Below are 20,298 nucleotides of genomic sequence, written 5' to 3'. Positions count from 1 at the left end.
CAATGGGCATGTTGTGTATCTGTTTGGCATGTGCACTTAAAAAATTGGTCGCTTTTTTGGAAACCAACATTTTTTTTAATCAAAATAGTGTTTAGGATCTAGAGCTACAGTGGTGTCAAAAAGTTTTGACCCCATCCTGATTTCTTTATTTTTTTTAATGTTTGAGGTCATCAAACAAATTTAAATCAACACAACAGAACACAAAACACAGTTTATAAATGAAACTTTTTATTATTAAAGGGAGAAAAACAATCCAAACCTACATGCACCTGCATGAAAAAGTGATTGCCGCCCCTGTTGCCTCCCCACTGAAAGCAACTTCTAAAGCTTTGGGACTCCAGCTAACCACAGTGAGAGCCATTATACACAAAAGGCAAAAACACTGACCAGTTGTGACCTTCCCAGGAGTGGCCGGTCAACCAAAATGACCCCAAGAGTGTTGACTCGACTATAAGAAAGACACTGTTAAAAAGAACATCATACTAACAGTAAAATATGGTGGTGGTAGTGTGATGGTCTGGTTCTAAAATGAAAACGTATTATTATTATTTTATTCTAACAACTGTGAAATCAGTCTAGAAGTCTCAAGGACAATCAGGAGTAGATACCAACATCTTCAATGCATCAGAAGGTCATGATAGAGTCAGAAAGACTTAGTCTAGATCCAGGCCCACAATCACAGTCTTCAATGGGGCCTCCTCCTGCTCAGATGGTGCATGGGTGGTGGTTGACATTGTAGGACACCTGCAGTAGAAGGAACAATCCGTTCACATGTTGTATACACGACATGTAGAAATGACATACAGTCGTATCTCGGTTAACATATGCCTTGGTTAGCAGGTTTCTTGGTTAACATCCAAAATTTTATTGGTTTACATTCAGGCACCTGATTTGCATGCAATATGGTGCATGTAACACACTGTTGTATTTGTGCTTGGTTTGTTTAAAAAATTAGAAAGTGGGGTTCGGCAGTAGTTCGGAAGTCCTTGGGAGTGCTTGGGAGTGTAACCAAGCGCAGTGGAGGGGGCGTGCTCGGAGGTAATAAATTAATACTGACCATTTTGGAAATTCAAGGACATACAGCTGGAATAGGTGCCGATTCTGGAAGATCTAGAAAGTTTGTGTTGTATAGGAATCCACAACTCGATTAATTTTGAAATCATCTTAGTGTTTCTCATTGCTGATTATTTATGAGAAAGTTCAATCCCTTGGTCATCTCTGTGTGGAGTTTACATGTTCTTACATGTTCTCCCACTCCGGTAGCATTCCTACCGGTAGCATTTCCTAGGAATGCTAGGCTAATTGGTGACTCCAAATTGTCCATAGGTATGAATGTGAGTGTGAATGGTTGTTTGTCTATATGTGCCCTGTGATTGGCTGGCCACCAGTCCAGGGTGTACCCCTGCTTCTCGCTTGAAGACAGCTGGGATAGGCTCCAGCACCCCCCACAACCCTTGTGAGGATAAGCGGTAGAAAATGAATGAATGAATGATTAATGATAGGACTGCACGGCGATCTAGTGGTTAGACCCCAGAAGTTCAATCCCACCCTCGGCCATCTCTGTGTGGAGTTTTCTCCGGGTACTCCGGTTTCCTCCCACATTCCAAAAACATGCTAGGTTAATTGGCCACTCCAAATTGTCCATAGGTATGAATGTGAGTGTGAATGGTTGTTTGTCTATATGTGCCCTGTGATTGGCTGGCCACCAGTCCAGGGTGTACCCCGCTTTTCACCCAATAACAGCCTGGGATAGGCTCCAGCACCCCCCACGACCCTCGTGAGGATAAGCGGTAGAAAATGAATGAATGGTATTATGAATGAATAAAGGTATGAAGGTTTTTTTGGACCTGAGAGAGACAACGTTGATGGCCAAGTTGGACTTTCGATGGGCGCTGATGGTGGAAGATGGAAAAGGCAGACCGGCCTGAAAGGAGCACATGGATGGATAAACATTTAGAACATCAGGACGTCCTTCTATTTATCCTTTTTAGGACTCTGTTGTAACAAATGTCGTTAAAACCTGCTGAAAGTGTTGCTCCAGCACAGCTTTGAGGTGGGGTTTAAACTTGGTGGCAGCAACGAGCATGTCACTGATGGAACCATTGAATTGGATGATTTCCCTCACTTTCTGTTCCAGATTCTGTCTTGCTGTCAGCTGATTCTTCAAGGCATGGTTCATTTCCTGAAGGAGGAGAAACATGGACTGATTTAGGATGATGGCGGCATGGATGTGAACTGTGAAGGGAAGTGTCCTTGAGCAAGGCACTAAACCTTATTTTATTATACTTTCTTCTTTTTTTTCTTTCTTAAAGTAAACCAGAAACAACAAAGCTATTTCAGGTTATGACAAGTACAAGTCCAAAATCAAACCATTAAAAAATAGAAGATTGTCCTGCAAGCAAAATCGTCCTCCTCTTCAAAACTTGGTAAAAGTGATGTTAAATGTGCATTCATCATTTATAATTATTTATAATTATAATTATTTACTGCATGCAAAACTATAATAAATGTCTTGAAAACGTGTTTTTGTTAACATTTGTGAACATTATGAACCTGGAGGTCTCCATGAAGCTTTTCAACTTGATGTCTTTTGGACTTCAGCATCTCCTCGACCACCTGAAGCTGCTCTTCAAGCTGGAACTTCTCCTGATAATCTGGAGCTGACATAGAAATGAAAATCTAATGTTGGGTTATATTTTAAACTTGCTTTACAGTTCATGTTTTCATGAATGGAGTAGACAAAAACAAAAAGAAAAACTAGTCAGAATGGTCCATTTGTGTTGACGTACTGGCTTCCTTTGCTTTCATGACTGACATCTGAAATCCAGAATTGCTCATGTTGAACAACATGGTTGTGTTCTCCAGGGCTTTATTTTCCCTCTCAGCCTTGCGAATTTGGGCACTTAGACACTCTCCCTGCTGCTTGAGTTCTGCTTTCTCTAGCGCAGCCTACAGGAAAGAGAGTGTACTACAGCAGTTGGTACACACTACATATAATATATCATACATTATCTAAAATATATGCATTTTTAAACACAGAAGAGCAGGGGTGCTCACACTTTTTCAGCATGCGAGCTACTTTTAAAATGACCGAGTCAAAATGATCTACCCACTACAAAAATGCAAAACATCTATTTATTTTCAAATGTATTGAGGATTATTTGTATGTACAATGTATGTTGATGTACCTTACATAACCAAATGAGCCAATATTGCAAAACACACATAATTAACTATTAACATTTTTTGTAATTACCTGAGTTTACTTTGATGACTTGCACTGAATTGAACCAGCCAGGGATGCATAGTCCGGACAGTAGCTGCTGATAGCCAGCCTTAGCACACTTCCAAATGTTTATCAGTCATGGATAATATCAGTATCACAATATCCGTATAATATTCCATATCCGTATGGAAGTGATATGTTTTTGCCTTTTTACTTGGTCCAGCTCCTTCACTCATTTTAGTGACCATAAACTTTAGCGAGGGCTTAAAATCTCGCAATTCGCCGACTAGCTTAGCACTTTGCATCGTTGTTTACGCATGAGCGGTGACCTAAAGGTCAAAATTCAGTTGTCATCTGATTGGTTGTCCTGTATGTCAATCAAGTAACGGGGATGGATGATAGGCTGACATCGTAAGTTCTGCTGCACTTAGAGACGTTGTTTGATTTGATTGGTCGCCCGAAGGGCAACATTCAGTTGTCATCTGAATGGCTGCCCTGTATATCAATCAAGTGACGGCATTGATGCTGGGATGATATTTTTTTAATGTCACGCCGCGATCGACCAGCGATCGACCAGTACCACCTCCGCGATCGACCGGTAGCTCGCGATCGACTTAATGAGCACCCCTGCAGAAGAGTATACAGTATTTTTCACAGGGTAGTAGTTATGTGTAAGAACAGTGTGCACGTATGTGTACTCATAATGTGCTAGTATTATTACTATACAAGGGTGTGCTTGTAGTGCTAGTGTAAGTATCAAGTGAACCAAACTATAGTCTGTGTAGTAATATGTAGTATCACTAGGTGATCACTAGGTGTCAGTAATATGATATATTACTCCCAATTCTCCCAATGCTATATGCTATGTATGAGCTATGTTATGTCTTATTTTATATTATTGTGTCTCCGATAGGCTGCAAGGCGGTCAAGTGGTTAGCACAAAGGCCTCACAGCTAGGAGACCCGGGTTCAATTCCACCCTCGGAGTTTGCATGTTCCATCCCTGCGTGAGTTTCCTCCCACATTCCAAAAACATGCTAGGTTAATTGGCGACTCCAAATTGTCCATAGGTATGAATGTGAGTGTGAATGGTTGTTTGTCCACCCAAAGACTGCTGGGATAGGCTCCAGCAACCCCGCCCGCAAACCCTTGTGAGGATAAGTGGTAAAAAAATGAATGAATGAATGTCTTCTATATTGGGTAAAACCAATCTAAGTGTGATTGTAGGGGTGTTATTTTTATGTCTAGAGATCTCTAATAATGTTAAAAATCATATTTAGAAGGTCATAAACAGGTATCCTATGCTCTAATTATATAAATATTCAATTCCTACAAAAAGAATCCTACTTTGGAGGTGCAAAATATAATTGGAGAAGGTTTTTTTGAACTTGTAAAAATATTTTCGAGGTAGATCTTTTTAAAACGAGCTCAGAGTGTGGTATTCTTACCTTGGCAATGTAGTGAGCTTGAGACTTCACCGCATCCTCATCATCTTCGTCAAAAGTTGCCATTGAAAAAGTCACGACCTCATAATGTTTCTTGGTGGCCTCCATCTTGGACAACTTTGTGTTCAGTTCCATGCTAAGGAAGAAGAACAGTTCAAGTAGAAATTGCATGCCCATGAGTGTTGACAGGTACGTTGTCCTCTTAAGACAAGGGTGGGCAAACGACGGCCCGGGGGCCACATGCGGCCCACCAAACGTTTGAATCCGGCCCACCAGTTGCTTTCCAAGTATTTCAACTTTTGACATACAAATTGGCAACATGATTTGCAAGTTCGATGTCTTATTTAGTTTAAAAAATGACAAAACTGTCAAATTAAATTTAATAAAATTAATAAAAAACTTATTTTCTGGACTATAAGTCACACTTTTTTCATAGGTTGGCTTTTCCTGCGACTTATGAATGAAAAAACTGTTTATGTTCCATAAACACTGAACACCTTTTCTGTTTATGTTTATTTTTTGTGTAGCAGAATAAGCATTGTGTTAGCATATCTTACACCTATTCAGCCTGTTCTCTGTTGTTATTGTTAGAACTTGCCTTCCAAGAGGATGTAATGTCTGTTTTGGTCAAGTAGTTTGTAAAATACATTTTTAATAAATTAAAAAATGCGACTTATACTCCAATGCGACTTATGTGTGTTTTTTATTATGCATTTTTTGGCCTTGTGCGACTTCCTCCGGAGTGACATAGTCCAGAAAATACAGTACATAGTTTGATGTGGTCTGATGTTTAAAGAGCTCCTGAAAAAGGGGACATGAAAATACAGCTCAAAGTATAACACTTTTACAGATAATATAAGACAAATAATTCAAGGAAAATTATAAGCATAAAATAGTGTGTGTGTGTTAAAACTACCGTATTTTCTAGACTGTAAGTTGTATACATCGCATTAGGCCAAAAATGCATAATTACGTAGAAAAAAACATACATAAGTCCCTCCCTCCCTCCCTCCATGTGCTGAATTTTAACATTTTCATTTTCTACCTTATTCTCTGTCGTTCCTGCTCGGTGGTCCTCAGCTGCTGGTTGAGCATTTGTATGTAGACTCTGATCTCCTCTTGCCTCTCGTGGATGGCTTTCTTCACGTTGAGTTGTCTTTTCTCCAAAGACACCACGTTGTTGGCTTTGTTGAACAGAAGATCCCTTTTTCGCTTCACCTCCAACTTGGACATGTTTTGCTCCACGATGTGCTCCTGACGAGAGGCGACAACACATTAAATAATAACAATTAAATACAGTATATTTATTTTTAAAAGCACAATAAACGGACTGCACATGAAAAAGCAGCCACAGCATGACCACGGTACCTGTTTCTTGATCACAAGTTTCTTCAGCTCTCGTTCAATATTGCTATTGATCAGCTTCTGTTCTGTCACTTTGTTGCACAGCTCTTCCTTCTGAGCGTGCGAATCCTCCCTCTCTTTCCTCAAATAGTGAATGTCCTCCTGTCACAAAAGACAGAAGCATCCGTTAAGATGTGGAAATTGGTGTGCAACACCGCACAGCTCAATGTCCGACCTCAGACTCCTTGATTTTGGCGACCATCTTGCTGGACGCCTTCTTCTTCTCCTCCAGGGTTTGTTTGAGCTCTGTGATCTTTATTTCCATCTCTATCTTTTCATCGGAATCACCAACAACACCTTGCAGTCGTGCTAGCCTTTTATCTAAAATGATTAACATGGAGTCCTAATGCAGGAAAGTATTTGTGAGAAGGTGAAGGTAGCGTCGGGGGAAGTTCCAGCTGGACTTTATTGAAGCTCCACTTACCTTTTCATTCATGATCATCATCTGTTTGACCAAGTACTCCTCCTGTTTCCTCATCTCGCACTCCAATGCGTTTATTGTAGATGTGCACCTTAGTATGTGGGCTATATAATTCTTCTCCTTCTTCTTGCAGTCCTCCACGTGTTGTTTACAACGGACAATCTCCTTGCTGCGGTCACGTAGTTGGTAGTCCAGCTCCTGGTGCACAGATAGTCAAGTGAACATGACTACCAAGAGATATGATATACGACTGATTTTTGTTTTCAGATCATCATCAAATAAATGTAAGTGTTAGTCAATGACGACACAGTTTTAGACCAAACTTTTTATAATTATAAAAATATTTAAAAATCCAAACCAACATGGTCCTGTTAAAACACAAGTGAGATTAATTAATCCATCAGTGTGATTCTAAAGCCATTTCTAAAGCTTTGGGACTCCAGCAAACCACAGTGAGAGCCATTATCCACAAATGGCAGAAACATGGAACATTGGTGAACCTTCCTAGCAGTGGCCGGCCAACCAAAATGACCCCAAGAGCGCAGCAACGACTCATCTAAGAGGTCACAAAAGACCCCACAACAACATCCAAAGAACTGCAGCACTCACTTGCCTCAGTTAAAGTCAGTGTTTATGACTCTACCATAAAGAAGACACTGGACAATAACAGCCTGCATGGCAGAGTTCTAAGAAGAAAACCACTGCTGAACAAGAAGAACATTAAGGCTCATCTCAATATTTCCAGAAAACATCTTGATGATCTGCAAGACCTTTGGGAAAATACTCTGTGGTCTGACAAGACGAAAGTAGGACTTTCTGCAAGGTGTATGTCCCATTACATGTGGTGTAAAAGTAACACCACAGAAAAAGAACATCATACCAACAGTAAAATATGGTGGTGGTAGTGTGATGGTCTGGGACTGTTTTGCTGCTTAAGGACCTGGAAGACTTGCTGTCATAAATGGAACCATGAAAGGAGAATATCCGGCCATCTGTTGGTGACCTCAAGCTGAAACCAACTTGGGTTCTTCAGCAGGACAATGATCCAAAACACACCATCAAGTCCACCCCTGAATGGCTGAAGAAAAACCAAATGAAGACTTGAAGTCCTGACCTGAATCCTATTGAGATGCTGTGGCATGACCTTAAAAAGGTACTTCATGCTGGAAAAGCCTCCAATGTGGCTGAATGACAACAATTCTGCAAAGATGAGTGGGCCAAAATTCCTCCACGGCGCTGTAAGAGACTCATTGCAAGTTATCACAAACGCTTGATTGCAGTTGTTGCTGCTAAGTGTAGCCCAACCAGATTTAGGGGGCAATCACTTTTTCACATAGGCCCATGTAGGTTTGGATTTTTCTCCCTTAATAATAAAAAGTTGAATAGTAAAACTGCATTTTGTGTTCAGTTGTGTTGTCATTGACTAATATTTACATTTTTCACACAAAGACATGTTTTTATGACTAATACTACCACTTCAGCAATAAAATAGTACACAACTCCTCACCTTGATGAGCTGCTCCTCTTCCTTGAGGTAGTTCTCCATCTGTGCAGCTCTCTCCTTCTCACTCAGGGCGTTTTGTGTCACAGCTTTCAGCTTCCCCTCAAGAACATCATTTTGGGCACCGGTCTGAATCAGTCTGAAGTACACACAGACTTCATTTTTCACTCAAGCCCTGCAATGGCTTTTACATATAACATGCTGTTAAATTTGACCGACTTGACATCGTTGCTCTCAATTTCCTCCTTATGCCTGGATATATTGGCCCTCATTGCCTGCATGCTGCCAGTTGTTCTATCCAGTAGGGCTTTGCAACTTTTCAACTGCAGACACATGATGACAACATACGAGATTAGTTTATGAATCATCAACTCTTAAAATAGAAATAGGAAACTGAAAATAATTTTACAATAAATAAGTCAAAATATTAAGAGGAAAAAGTTGTAATTTAATTAAATGTTAACATTTTATTACAACAGTGTAATATTATGGGGAAAGCTTTGTTTTAGCAGCATGAAGTGGAAATATTGAAGACACTTTTTAAATTGTAATATTATCAAAAACAAAAAAAATGAATTTTGTGGAAAAAAAATCTTTTTTTTTTTAGAATATTTTAGAATAAAGTCAAAATATTATAATTATTATATATAATTCCAAGAAGAACATTTACACAAACCAAGCTGAAAAAAACAGCTGTAATTTTACAATAATAAAATCCAAATATGAAGAGAATAAAGTTGTATTGTAACAAGAATAAATGTTGCCATTTTACGAGAATACATTCATAACATTACGAGGTAAATTAATGTCATTATAGTAGCAGAGAGTTGAAATATTTCAGAAAAGAAAATTATATTTTAAAGGTGTAACATTATGAAATTAGATCGGGGGAGAAAAGCTATACAATTATGGGAATGAAGTCAAAATATTACAGGAAAAAAGTCATTATATTATAACATGAACATTTATGACTATTATTTAAGAAGAAAGTTGAAATATTTAGAGGAAAAAAACAGGAAAAAAAAATTAAATTCTAATTAAAAAAAATTATGTTGTGCCTTCCTGTAAGTCCTCTGGCGCCCCCTAGGGGAGGCCTGCGTCACACTTTAAGCTGATACTTGCACTTGCTATACCCTTATCTTTCTAATTGGCTCTTTCCCCACATGGGTGTGAAACATCTTATCTTGTTGCTGATTTCATATTAAGATTTAGTCTATTAAGATTCTGACCTCATCTTTCATCTCGACGTAGATCTTCTCCTGCTCCTTCAAGTCCAGTCGCAGTTTTGCAGCCTGTTGATTGGTCGAAGTTAACTTTTTCTCTTTCTCCTTGTTGTCCTTCACCTGAGAGTCCTGGAGGTGCTTCATTTCTGTAATGGTGTCATTCCTTTCCCGGATGATCTGGTTGGTCTGTGCCAGTTTCTAGAATGATGGGAAGGACGAGGTGTCGCGTTCACATTGTCTCGGGTAATACTGTCAACATGCTAACCTACCAGAGCACACTGATGTATATCAGCGTCTCTTTGCTTCATCTGTTGGATGGTGTTTTCCCACTGGTGGATGATCTGCTCGGTCTCCAGGTGAGCCTGCTGCAAGTTCTCTGTTGTTTTGTCTAAAGCAATCTGAGATCGGAACAAAAGTAGTGACACTTCTCTTGGTTTGGGTCACTAATAAGTCAGTTTCCAAGGTAGTGAATTGGGTCAAAATGGGAAATTTAAGCAAAATAAAGCAAAACAATATTAATATATCCGTTGTGAAGGGTGTTTGGGTAAAAAAAACAAAAACATAAATACGTCTTTGTTAGCGGATGACTTGATTCACTTATCGCTGTTAGGTCTGAAACCATTCATTAATTCATTCATTTTCTACCGCTTATCCTAACAAGGGTCGCGGCGGTGCTGGAGCCTATCCCAGCTGCCCTCGGGTGAGAGGCGGGGTACACCCTGGACTGGTTGCCAGCCAATCACAAGAGGTCTGAAACCAATGAACCGCGATAAATGAGGGACAAATGGATAATGAAGTGTATTGTACTAAGCCCAAAAACATATTTCACAACCCGTTCTATTTCCTGTTCTATGGTTATCGCCGTGTTTTTCATCCTTGCCATCATTTTTGTACAATCACACATTCATTCATTCATTTTCTACCACTTATCCTCACGAGGGTCGCAGGGGTGCTGGAGCCTATCCCAGCTGTCTTCAGGCCAATCACAGCCAGCCAATCACAGGGCACATATAGACAAACAACCATTCACACTCACATTCATACCTATGGACAATTTGGAGTCACCAATTAACCTAGCATGTTTTTGGAATGTGGGAGGAAACCGGAGTACCCGGAGAAAACCCACGCATGCACGGGGAGAACATGCAAACTCCACACAGAGATGGCCGAGGGTGGAATTGAACGCTGTGAGGCCTGCATGCTAACCACTTGACCACCGTTTAGCCCTACAATCACACATTTTGAGGAATATTCTCATAAATTCAGTTAGTGATAGAGCACCATGTTTTTAGACTTTTTTGTGTCACAATTGACTTTCATTCACTATTTGTTTATACCGCTTGTCCTCATTAGGACAAACAATCAGTCATACTCACATATCCACGCCAACAGGCATGTTATGGGGATGTGGGAGGTAGAAAATACACATACAGATGCTTGTGTGTATGTTTTTAAGCATCACCTGTGCAGACAGAGTCTCTGTCATTTCCTTGTCAAGTGCTTTGCGTCTTTTCTTGGTCTCTAACGTCATCCTCTCGATAGCCATGGTGAGTGACTGCATGACGAGAGATGAGAGAATGAATTCATACGAGAAGCATGCTGCAACACTTGTCCGCAAGCAGGTTGTATCAGAACAACTATTATTGCTTTTCCTGGCATCGACGCCCATGCCACCACGCCTTAACCACGACTGAGAAGTCGTACAAAATAACAAGTGAACATCGAGGAATATTACTCATCTATCAAATACATGATTGTTATCGTTATGAAAAGCTAGATTTATTATTACCTTAATTCTCATTTCATCTTGCTGAGAATACTTAATTAAGGCCATCATGTCGTCATCTTTTCGTGTCGACTCCTCCAAAAAAGAATTCAAGGCCTGCTGGTCCCAGTGCATTTGGACCCGAAATTGCTCAAGCTTTTGTTTCGCCTTGAGGATGTGTTTCTGAATGAGGATACAAGCATGGGTTCATTGTTATCATTTTAATGTGGTGTTAAAATAAATGTAAACAAACTGTAATTGCTAGACACCTCGAAGTAATCTTTCCTGTCGGCCAAATGTTGAATATCCATTTCCATCTTAGCATTTTCCTGCACCAGGCGACCTGTTTCCCTCTCTGCGATGGCGGTGAGGTTTTTCTCGGACTCGGCTTCTCTGTCTTTGGCCCTGCACAAAGCCTTTAAATACATAGATAGTCCACACACTCCCATTAGAAGATGCTGTTTGCTACTCAATAGTCATACCTGTCAACCCTTACATTTATCCAATCCAATCCACTTTATTCATATAGCACATTTTATAAACAAAGTTTCCAAAGTGCTGCACAGACTAGTAAAATTAAAAAGTAAAAAAATTAAAGTAAACTAAAAGATCATTTAAGAAATAAAATAGTAAAATAGATATTAAAATATTAAAAACAAGAAACAAAGCAATAAAAGTATAAAAAATATAAAAACTGAAGTAGTTTCCTGTTCAAATTGTGAATGTAGTATTCTACATTGGTCACTAGGTGTCAGTAAATGTTTGGGGAGACAAGCACCAAGCACCCCATCGTTATGTATTATCCTCCACACATCCGTAACGCAACAAGCATGACTTTCATTAATGTCTTAATTATCTATTTTCACTGATTATATCTAATGTGTTGGGTAATAGGAGTGTAAAGGTGACTATAGGGATGTTATCTCATGTCTAGAGGGCTCTAATAATGGTAAACCTATATTTAAAAGTTAGGTCTGGAACCAATTTCCCATGTTAAACAAGGGATTACTGTACTACCTAATGGTGTCAAATGGAACAACAATAATAATCACTAATAATGTTGTGCAACTTAGAAGATAATATCAAACCCACCTGTGTGATGTCCAGCTCCTTTTTAACATTTTTCAGGCAGTCGTTTCCTAATTGCTTTCTTTCTTTATGACTGTCTGATTTGTTTTTCAGCTGCGAGATCACCGTCTTTATCTGGCAAATCTGTCAAATCAGATTCCCAACACAATTTATTCATGTTAGATATTGAACCTTGGAGATATAGCTGCTATTTCTTTTCAACACAAACATGGAACTTGTCAGTGTCAATGTGAATTAATCACGTCTCACCTCTTTTATCAAAGCCTGGTTCTCAGCGTTGAGGACCGGGAGGTCGTAATGTTTCTCCCAGCCCATCTCGGATAAAATTCTTGCTGCATAAAGCGCCATTTTCCAGCTAATGTAAACACAGTGTTATTGGATTCGAGCGACTGATCACATCCAAACCTGAATGACGGTGTGACATCAGTGGTTCTTTCAGTCAAGTCAGTCACTTTAATGATGTCATCAGAGGGGCTGCATCATTTGAAAGGCGACAGTGCTAGACATTTGGAGGACCTTTATGACACCAGAAGGCCACGCCTGCCCTTGCTTCAGGGAAGTGCATCCCTTGTCACCTGGCAACCACAGGGGGGACAGTTGGATGGAACATAATAGATTCTTTTGATTTATTTTTTTTGAATGGAAGACTTGGATGTCTTTTTTTTTGGTAAGGTTCTATGTTACAGTCCCTTAAAAATAAAACAGTCAGAGTCGGCTGGCTAGCACAAAAAACTCAACTTCAAAGTAAGCATATTAAAAGTTCTATTAAACAAAGTAATTCCGAGTTAATATTAATATAAATTATGGTACCAAATAAGTGTATTTATTGTTATATATTTTATATAGGTTTAATATAATTAATCTAAATGTCATTGTGTACACTATTATTGCATAGTGTAAATGTAAATTATAGTTATGTGTAAAACTTGCTGTTTTTTAATTATGTTTATTGCTGTATTTATAATTCATTACTCGTTATTTGCAGGATTTTTTATTTTAAGGGAATTTATACTTTATACTAAGTTTTTTGTACTTGGAATTCGTTAGGCATGCAAATAGGGTCCTTAGAAATCAAACACAAGGGTATTTTTTTTACACCAAACCATGTTGATATGCATATATGTTTATTATATTTAAAAGGAAAAAACTGCCTCCATTGCAGCTTTGTGCTATCGGTGAGAAAGCTTACTATTTCGCTTTGTTGCTCCTCATTTTTTCTTGTATTTTTCTTTTTTACAAATATTTCAACTTTTTCTTCTAACATAATGTCTTTCTCATAATATCCAAACTCCTCGTATTATAACTGATTGTCCTAAAATTGCAACTTTACATTTGTCTCTAAAAATAATTGACTATTTTTCTTTTTAATATTTTACAGTTCTAATACTTTATTCTTGAAAAACACTTTTTTGTTTTAAATTGTATTTTGAGAATATGTCAGTACGATATAGTAATGGCTCTGCGTCGCTAAAACTACATGACAACGATAACATAGTTTAAAACAAATGCAATTACTTATTTTACTTATTAAATGAATACAATAGTTAGGAATACACCATTATTGTCATATTGTATCAGATCTCAAGTGTATCTGTCAAAGATACTGTAATGTTTCTAAATCACTTTCCATTGAAATATGAAGTCATACAAGCCTTAAAGCTTGTTCAGGACGCACAAGGTGCTGAGAACAGCCTCTATTTAAGCACACATGCCTGGCAGCATTAAAGATAGCAAATTGAAACATTTATTTTATGTTTAAAGAAACAAAAAAAACTGCAATCAATATTTATATTGATACCGACAAGTCACAGAGATGTATCATTCATAAAACCAAATCAGAATGCATTCAATAGTCAAATTAAAAATGAATATTAAAGAATGTTTGCATGTGTGTGTGTGTGTGTGTTGACTTTTCGAGCAGAGCCCAACACCTCCACGAACCGACACGGTGCCTTTTTGTGCTTGGCTTCAGCACCCACAAAAAAGCCCAATACTGTCGTTAATAGCATCAAACCACCACAAGTTGACCGACAAAGTGATATGCATTTTTTTTTTATATATGTATTGTACATACACAAACACCCTCACACGCACGCACACACATGTATATATAAAGTCTCTGCTGTGTAAAATATTTCAGTCCTGAGGGTTGAAAAGGCAACACAGTTGTCAGCTCAGTGTGGTCCATGTGTTCTTTTTGTTGTTTGTGTGGCTGTTTGAGTGGTGCTCATTAAACTGCAGTACTTTTGGTCCCGATGTGCGGCCGTGCAAACTCCACAAAGTCATCGATGAGTACAGGCCACGCTCCTGATGGGAGGGAAAATATAGAACTGAGACGGTGTGAGGTTGGCACGCATTATCTTTTTCATGGGGAAAAAGTACACTTGTTAGGCTTGTCACGATAATAAACCGATTAATCACACAAGAAATAAAAACAATGTTGATCATTTTGCCGGCTTCGATAAATTGACATGTGCATTGGTGCGCGTTGGTGCTATAGTGGAATGAACATGGCCGTTCAGCCTCTTTGTCCCAGAACATGGAGGCACCGTTACTCATGAGTGGATACACTAGCAGCACGTTAGCCTTGTGAGCAAGCAAACGCTAACATAAATGAAGGCACAAAAGTGCTGGTTTCTAAAGCGAATGCCAATATTTGTCTTTCAAAGCAAATAATCAAACAAACCACTAACAGCAATGGACCCATAAAGTCACATTTCTTCAAAGGTAGTGAGGAGGAAGAAGGATAATACGAATGACCAGCTTGGAAGAGCACCTCAAACACAACCATCCAGTCCAGTTTTCCTAACCAGGAGCCTTTGTCCCGACAGTCAATGGGACAGCGCAGAACGATGCGCGCTGACAGTGTCGCTCGCTACATTGTGAATTGATTTAAAATTTCTAGACATTCCAATTACATTTGCCATGTTTACATGAAGAGTTTGTCTCTTTCCGAATGACCTTTCCAAAAGCAATGGTATACATGGAAAGGAATATTCCAATCGCGTGTCTACATGCGCCGCTATAATCAACCAGAATAGTCAATGGGGCATGCGCAGTAAAGCGTAAACACCAACATCACGTGATACCGACTTCCTCAAGTTTTTCTTTCACTTGTTGGAATAACTCCGTATTGCCAGTTTTTCGTACGTCCAGTCTTGAAATTTAGTTTGAATCAAAAACAAACTTTCTGCAGCAGTCCAGTGCCGATTGCTCGCCATTTTTTTTTTTTATCAAAGAACGTCTTGAGCTGCGTGTTACGTCATATCTCAGCATTCGCTGAAAGAACGCACCCGGGAACAGGAAAAGATAAAGTTCAATCTTGCTAATATTTTATAATTAAGCTCGGCACATGTTTTATATAGATATGTATTTTCTTTTTTAATAAAAGTGGACTTGTGAATGGCGTATAGAAGGGTTTAGATTCTGTTCCACAGATGGCGCTAATGCACACCAAAGCTGCTTGCCAACCGCCAATAAACAACAGAAGAAGAAAAACACCACGAAGAAGAACGCAGTCTGACAACTTTCCGATTGAGCGGGTACAAGATACCTCAATCGGATTGGGGAAAGGAATATTCCACCCCTGTGAATCCGATTATATATTCATTCGGATTGGCACTTTTCTTTCGGAATGAGGTGTATACAAAGGTTACATTCTTTCTGTTTGAGCAAATAACCCGAATGGAATTGGAATATTTGGGTCCATGTAAACGTGGCTATTGTTAAATACTCTATTGCTTTTGATAGGATGCATTCTCATCATTATGCCATAATTAATGACAAAATTGTCTCAAATTATTAAGATTTGTTGTCGTGACAGGCCAACACTTATACTTGGTAACACAGCAACAAAGCACCAACCTTCCTCATCATAATTGGACATGTCATCTGTGATCATTGTGCTGAAGTCTAGCAGCAGGTTCCATGTGTCCTTGGGAATTGACCTTTTGTGGTGCTCCTGCAATACAAACCACAAAGTCAAATCCGAGCCACTTGTAAGAATGGATGCTGGTGAGAATTTAGTAGGAATTTAGAGTACAGTGGAACCTTGGCGTTGCCGTGCAGATTTGCATGTTACAAAGCTTACTTAAGCGCAGTCACATGCACGCTGCCCGATGTAATCTATTACCCAAGTATGATTTCCTACTAAATTCCCCCATAATCAACATCCTGAAAGAATATACAGTGTAAACTTACAACTAAAAATGTGTTCCAGAGGTTGAGGAACTTGAATCTTCCAGCCAATACTAAATTCCAATATGCAATAGCCATTTCTAAATCTAAAAGGGAAATTGAGAAACATTAAATGGACAAAAGTATTTGATCAGTTTGTCTTTGTTTTTTATAGACATATTTATTTCTTACCCAAACCTTTCTGGCCAGGATTTTTTGCAAAATTAAATGTAAACTGGTAGAAGTCCTTAAATCTCCCGTGGTCTTTTAACTCTTGTTCCATCTTGGGTAGTTGAGCTTTTAGCTTGTCTATACTGTCACATCTGCGGAAAGCACAAAAACACATCAATGCATGAGACAACTAACGTGCGTGCACCACAATGGCACAAGGTTCACACGTGGAATACACATACAGTATCATTCATTCATTCATTCATTCATTCATTCATCCTCACCCCTGCTCTGCCATGCCGTCCATGAACTCCTGTTTGGAGAACTCGCATTGCGTCGCAGCCCTGAACTTCCAAGCTATGAGGAGAACACTTATACTGGCTGGATCTAAACCAAGGTCGTCACAAAACTGCTGAATCCCGTCAATGCCGATCTTGTTGTCATCGTGAGGATCTGAAAGGAAATGATGAAACAGATTTATACCAATTATTTAAGCAAGCCTGCTGCGCCATTAAAGGAATAGAAATTAAGATTAGGATATGCCTTTATTCGTCCCTCAGTGGGGAAATTTGCATTGCACAGCAGCAAGAGTACAGAATCAGTTAAGCAGTACAAAATACACAATATAGAAAAATAATATAAACAACCCAAGTATTAACAAAATCAACAGTTTTACCCAGTTATATACAAATACAGTATGCAGATAATATGAAACGAGATAAGATATATGACCAGTCTATACACTGAGATCTTGCTGGTGAGTTAATATGAGGCATTATAGAAATACTACACATAGAACTTAATATATTGCATTTAGAGCCTTAATATTGCACGTGGAGGTTGATCAGATATTGCACAGTGAATGGAGTCTGGAATAACTATACTGAATTAAAAAAAAAAAAAACAAAGTATTGCACAGATGTACATAGCGGTGTAGAGGTCTATTGTAAATATGTACTTAGTAGTGGTAGTAACTCATGTATCAACACTTTTTACCAATTACATTTTGTCTGTACAAGAAATGTGGTTAGTTTGGAGCTAGTTTTTGTCCCATGGGGAAGTGGCTATTACATCTGCAGTAACTTTCAAGTGCCTATTGCTGTCTTTTTACTAATTACGTCATGTCTATTGGTGAACCAGGCCAATAGCATATTTATCATGAATAAATAGAAAAATTTAGTCCATGTGATTGTTATTGGTCAATCTCACTTATGGATGTATTGATGATGATGGAGGTATTGGAATGGGCAGCATTAAACCTACAGTGAAATAATTATGCTTAGTCTGGAGCCAACAAGTTCCCTTACTGTTTTTATGTTAATACCTCTTTAATATGCAATGGCAATATATAAATATATGAATATATTCATTTTCACTATTTTTTTATGAACGACAAATCTCGTTTTGATCTCGCGACACCACTACTACTGTAGATCCTTCCATACCTCTATATCTGCTGTACAGATGTTCGAGCTTCTTCTTGTCTAAAGCTGGATTTTGGAAATACTTGTCAGTAGCAACATCTAGCTTCCAGTCATGTTGCGACAAACAGGCCAGTGCGGTCTTCTCGTTGGATTGCGTGAAAATCATGAACTGACGAATTTTATCCTTCTGTGAGGACTTCAGCTTGTTCTGCAAAAAGGGCAAAGCAACACTATATGAGAAACAGCTGCGCCAGTCGGACATAACGATGCTCTATAATCAAATAAACAAATCCCAGCGGCCATAAGTATGAAGCGAACTAGCCTAACTTAATACCATGGAGAGCCTAAGCTAGCATCAACAACACTACAGCACGAAGACTAATCAGACACTAGAACACTGTTGACAGTCGTGACCGACTGATTACAAGGAAATGATCATTCGCGTGAGAAGGCTACACCTTACCAGGTTGACATTGTTGTCATTGCTGAGGGTGTGTAATTATGATGATCACTTGGCATCAAACCTTGCAGCTTTGCTAGCTAAATGGACGAGTTGGCCTCATTACCTTGCGCTGGTTAGCGCATGCTAACGTACATGCTACGTTTATTTGTGACTCATAAGGGCAGCTTATAGTGATTAAGACGCTTTATGGACTGAACAGGTTGCAGTGCCATAATTGGTTATGTTTACAGCACCGTACTTGAACAAAAAGTAACATTTCTTACCATGTTTGTCTTTGCCCGACTCCTTTTCCTCCCATCCAGCTGGCTAACGCGTGTAAAGTTGTTACAGAAACAAAAGGGGTTCCGGTTTCAACTATGCTTTTCAAAATAAAATACATATCCATTTTTTTATTGTTTGTAAACGCTAAACAGTGCATCTAATACGGTTTTATTATTTTCCACAGAAAATAACGATTAACAATACATATACGTTCTGATTTTTTTCTCATTAAAAAGTCAGGCTACCAATAATAAGTTTCAAGGGTGTTTTTATTATGAAATATTTGACCGGAAGTGACTAAATCATTGCTGGAAAGAATCAATTCCTCCAAGTACGAGTGTTCGCACTTCCCTCTGAATGTTTAGAAATGTACTGGAGAGGTTTCAGATCAAATGGAAATCCTACCGACACCGATTTGTGCCTTGGATTGCACTAAACATTTCTAAAAATGAGAAAACCCTTCGACAAGTGAAAGAGCGCTCTGAGGACAAGTTGGTTCCAGATGAAGAAGTGTCACGGAGCCTGCGGCAGCTCTTCGGTGTCCTCTACAGTCATGGAGTTCACCATCGTGTGGCCAAGAAGGGTCATTTTCACGGACAGGTAACCAGTGACAATGAACTTTGTGCACACGATGCCATGTTCCAGTCATTTGGTTTCTGTATTGACCGGAAGCCGAGTACTCTGCCCTTTGCAGGAACGGGGGTGTTTGTGACCAAGGGGGTGGTACCCAAAGGAGCTACTGTTGCCATGTACCCTGGCACCGTCTACCAAGCTTATGAGCCTATTCTTCTACAGTCCATCAAAAACCCATTTGTATTCCGATGCCTCGATGGTGTCTTGGTTGATGGGAATGACAAAGGTATTTCCAAAATGGTGTACAAGTCATGCAGCGGCCGAGACCGACTGGGCCCTTTTGTGATGAGCGACACCAGTTGGCTCACAGTCAATCTGCAGAACCCACTTGCAGTGGGCCAGTATGTCAACAACTGCTCCAACGAGTGGCCTGCCAATGTGTGTTACCAGGAGTACGATGTCCCGGATGCGTTTCCCGTAGAGCTTCGCCAGTATCTTCCCAATGTCAACTACAGCCCACACTCACAGAGACCTCTTCGCTGCGTGGTGCTCGTTTCACTCAGAGACCTTACAGCCGGGGAGGAGCTATTTTCCAACTATTACACTATTGTACACTAGAGTCACCATTGGATTAAATAAAAACATATCTTCAGTTCTGTGTATGATGAATATTGCTGGAGTAAAAGCAAAAATGACTACTCTTGAAAATAAAACCCTTGAGTTTGTTGCAGTGACGTGAAATAGTATTATTTATTGATAAATCACTGATACTGTACACTGAAGTGTCAAAATTGGTGTTGCTGTCCATGTTTTTATTTTTTTACAATACAAAACAAATAGTAAAGATTTTATTTTAGAAACATAATGCAAATCAAGATGAAATAGAACTACAGCAATGTTCTCAAGGCATTTTTTTTCTCCTCCCCAACCATTAGGGATGATAGTATTGTTTCTAAATGCCCTTACATGCCAAACAGATTTTCACAAGGAGGTGATGATGCAACTCCACAATAGAAGAGAGCATGTCTGGTGCAGTTTTAATCAGACAAAAAGGCCACAAAGTGGTAAGAAGTGCATTTTATAAGAGCTCGGCCTGCATCTTTCCCATAGAAATACATGCTGTGCAGCAACCAGGAAGTGGACAGGCATCTTGCCAT

General features: G+C 39.2%; 3 protein-coding genes across 4 annotated transcripts; 1 reads left to right on the top strand and 2 right to left on the bottom strand.

Moving 5' to 3' along the window:
* Positions 1-275: 275 nt before the first annotated feature.
* LOC131125814 (coiled-coil domain-containing protein 39-like) lies at positions 276-12,503 on the bottom strand. Its single transcript, XM_058067698.1, has 19 exons — positions 12,323-12,503; positions 12,077-12,196; positions 11,254-11,400; positions 11,009-11,167; positions 10,682-10,774; positions 9,489-9,617; positions 9,226-9,417; positions 8,216-8,319; positions 8,003-8,135; positions 6,499-6,693; positions 6,250-6,417; positions 6,039-6,176; positions 5,716-5,924; positions 4,674-4,806; positions 2,790-2,949; positions 2,554-2,660; positions 2,021-2,182; positions 1,848-1,924; positions 276-744 (listed from the first exon to the last, which is right to left on the bottom strand). The coding sequence occupies exons 1-19, from the start codon at positions 12,419-12,421 to the stop codon at positions 654-656; spliced, it is 2,616 nt and encodes an 871-aa protein (XP_057923681.1). The 5' UTR covers positions 12,422-12,503; the 3' UTR covers positions 276-653.
* Positions 12,504-13,705: 1,202 nt separating this feature from the next.
* On the bottom strand, positions 13,706-18,640 carry dcun1d1 (DCN1, defective in cullin neddylation 1, domain containing 1 (S. cerevisiae)). Its single transcript, XM_058068173.1, has 7 exons — positions 18,571-18,640; positions 17,866-18,052; positions 16,705-16,873; positions 16,442-16,572; positions 16,274-16,356; positions 15,938-16,034; positions 13,706-14,380 (listed from the first exon to the last, which is right to left on the bottom strand). Exons 1-7 carry the CDS (start codon positions 18,571-18,573, stop codon positions 14,304-14,306), a joined length of 747 nt encoding a protein of 248 aa, XP_057924156.1. The 5' UTR covers positions 18,574-18,640; the 3' UTR covers positions 13,706-14,303.
* Positions 18,641-18,885: 245 nt separating this feature from the next.
* Positions 18,886-19,856, top strand: setd9 (SET domain containing 9). 2 transcript variants are annotated; one of them, XM_058068172.1, is made up of 2 exons: positions 19,022-19,168; positions 19,263-19,856. In XM_058068172.1, the coding sequence occupies exon 2, from the start codon at positions 19,316-19,318 to the stop codon at positions 19,757-19,759; it is 444 nt and encodes a 147-aa protein (XP_057924155.1). In that variant the 5' UTR covers positions 19,022-19,168; positions 19,263-19,315; the 3' UTR covers positions 19,760-19,856. The 2 variants fall into 2 exon arrangements, with proteins under 2 accessions (XP_057924154.1, XP_057924155.1); XM_058068171.1 differs by having other exon boundaries at positions 18,886-19,856.
* Positions 19,857-20,298: the final 442 nt, after the last annotated feature.

Source organism: Doryrhamphus excisus, chromosome 3 (assembly GCF_030265055.1).
Source record: "Doryrhamphus excisus isolate RoL2022-K1 chromosome 3, RoL_Dexc_1.0, whole genome shotgun sequence".
NCBI lineage: Eukaryota > Metazoa > Chordata > Actinopteri > Syngnathiformes > Syngnathidae > Doryrhamphus > Doryrhamphus excisus.
The sequence above is the reverse complement of the archived record's forward strand: the minus strand, read 5'-3'. Positions and strand labels throughout refer to the sequence as shown.

Bases quoted from the DNA above. Each gene is read 5' to 3' on its own strand.
- dcun1d1 (XM_058068173.1), bottom strand. The intron at 16,874-17,865 runs GTATGGAAGGAT...ATTTCCTTTCAG, and splicing joins TCTGTACAGCAGATATAGAG to ATCCTCACGATGACAACAAG. The intron at 16,357-16,441 runs GTAAGAAATAAA...TTTCCCTTTTAG, and splicing joins TCCTGGCCAGAAAGGTTTGG to ATTTAGAAATGGCTATTGCA.
- setd9 (XM_058068171.1), top strand. From the start codon at position 18,926: ATGTTTAGAAATGTACTGGAGAGGTTTCAGATCAAATGGAAATCCTAC.
- LOC131125814 (XM_058067698.1), bottom strand. From the start codon at position 12,421: ATGGCGCTTTATGCAGCAAGAATTTTATCCGAGATGGGCTGGGAGAAA. The intron at 11,401-12,076 runs GTGGGTTTGATA...ATGTATTTAAAG, and splicing joins AGGAGCTGGACATCACACAG to GCTTTGTGCAGGGCCAAAGA. The intron at 1,925-2,020 runs GTTTTAACGACA...TGCTCCTTTCAG, and splicing joins TGGAGCAACACTTTCAGCAG to GCCGGTCTGCCTTTTCCATC.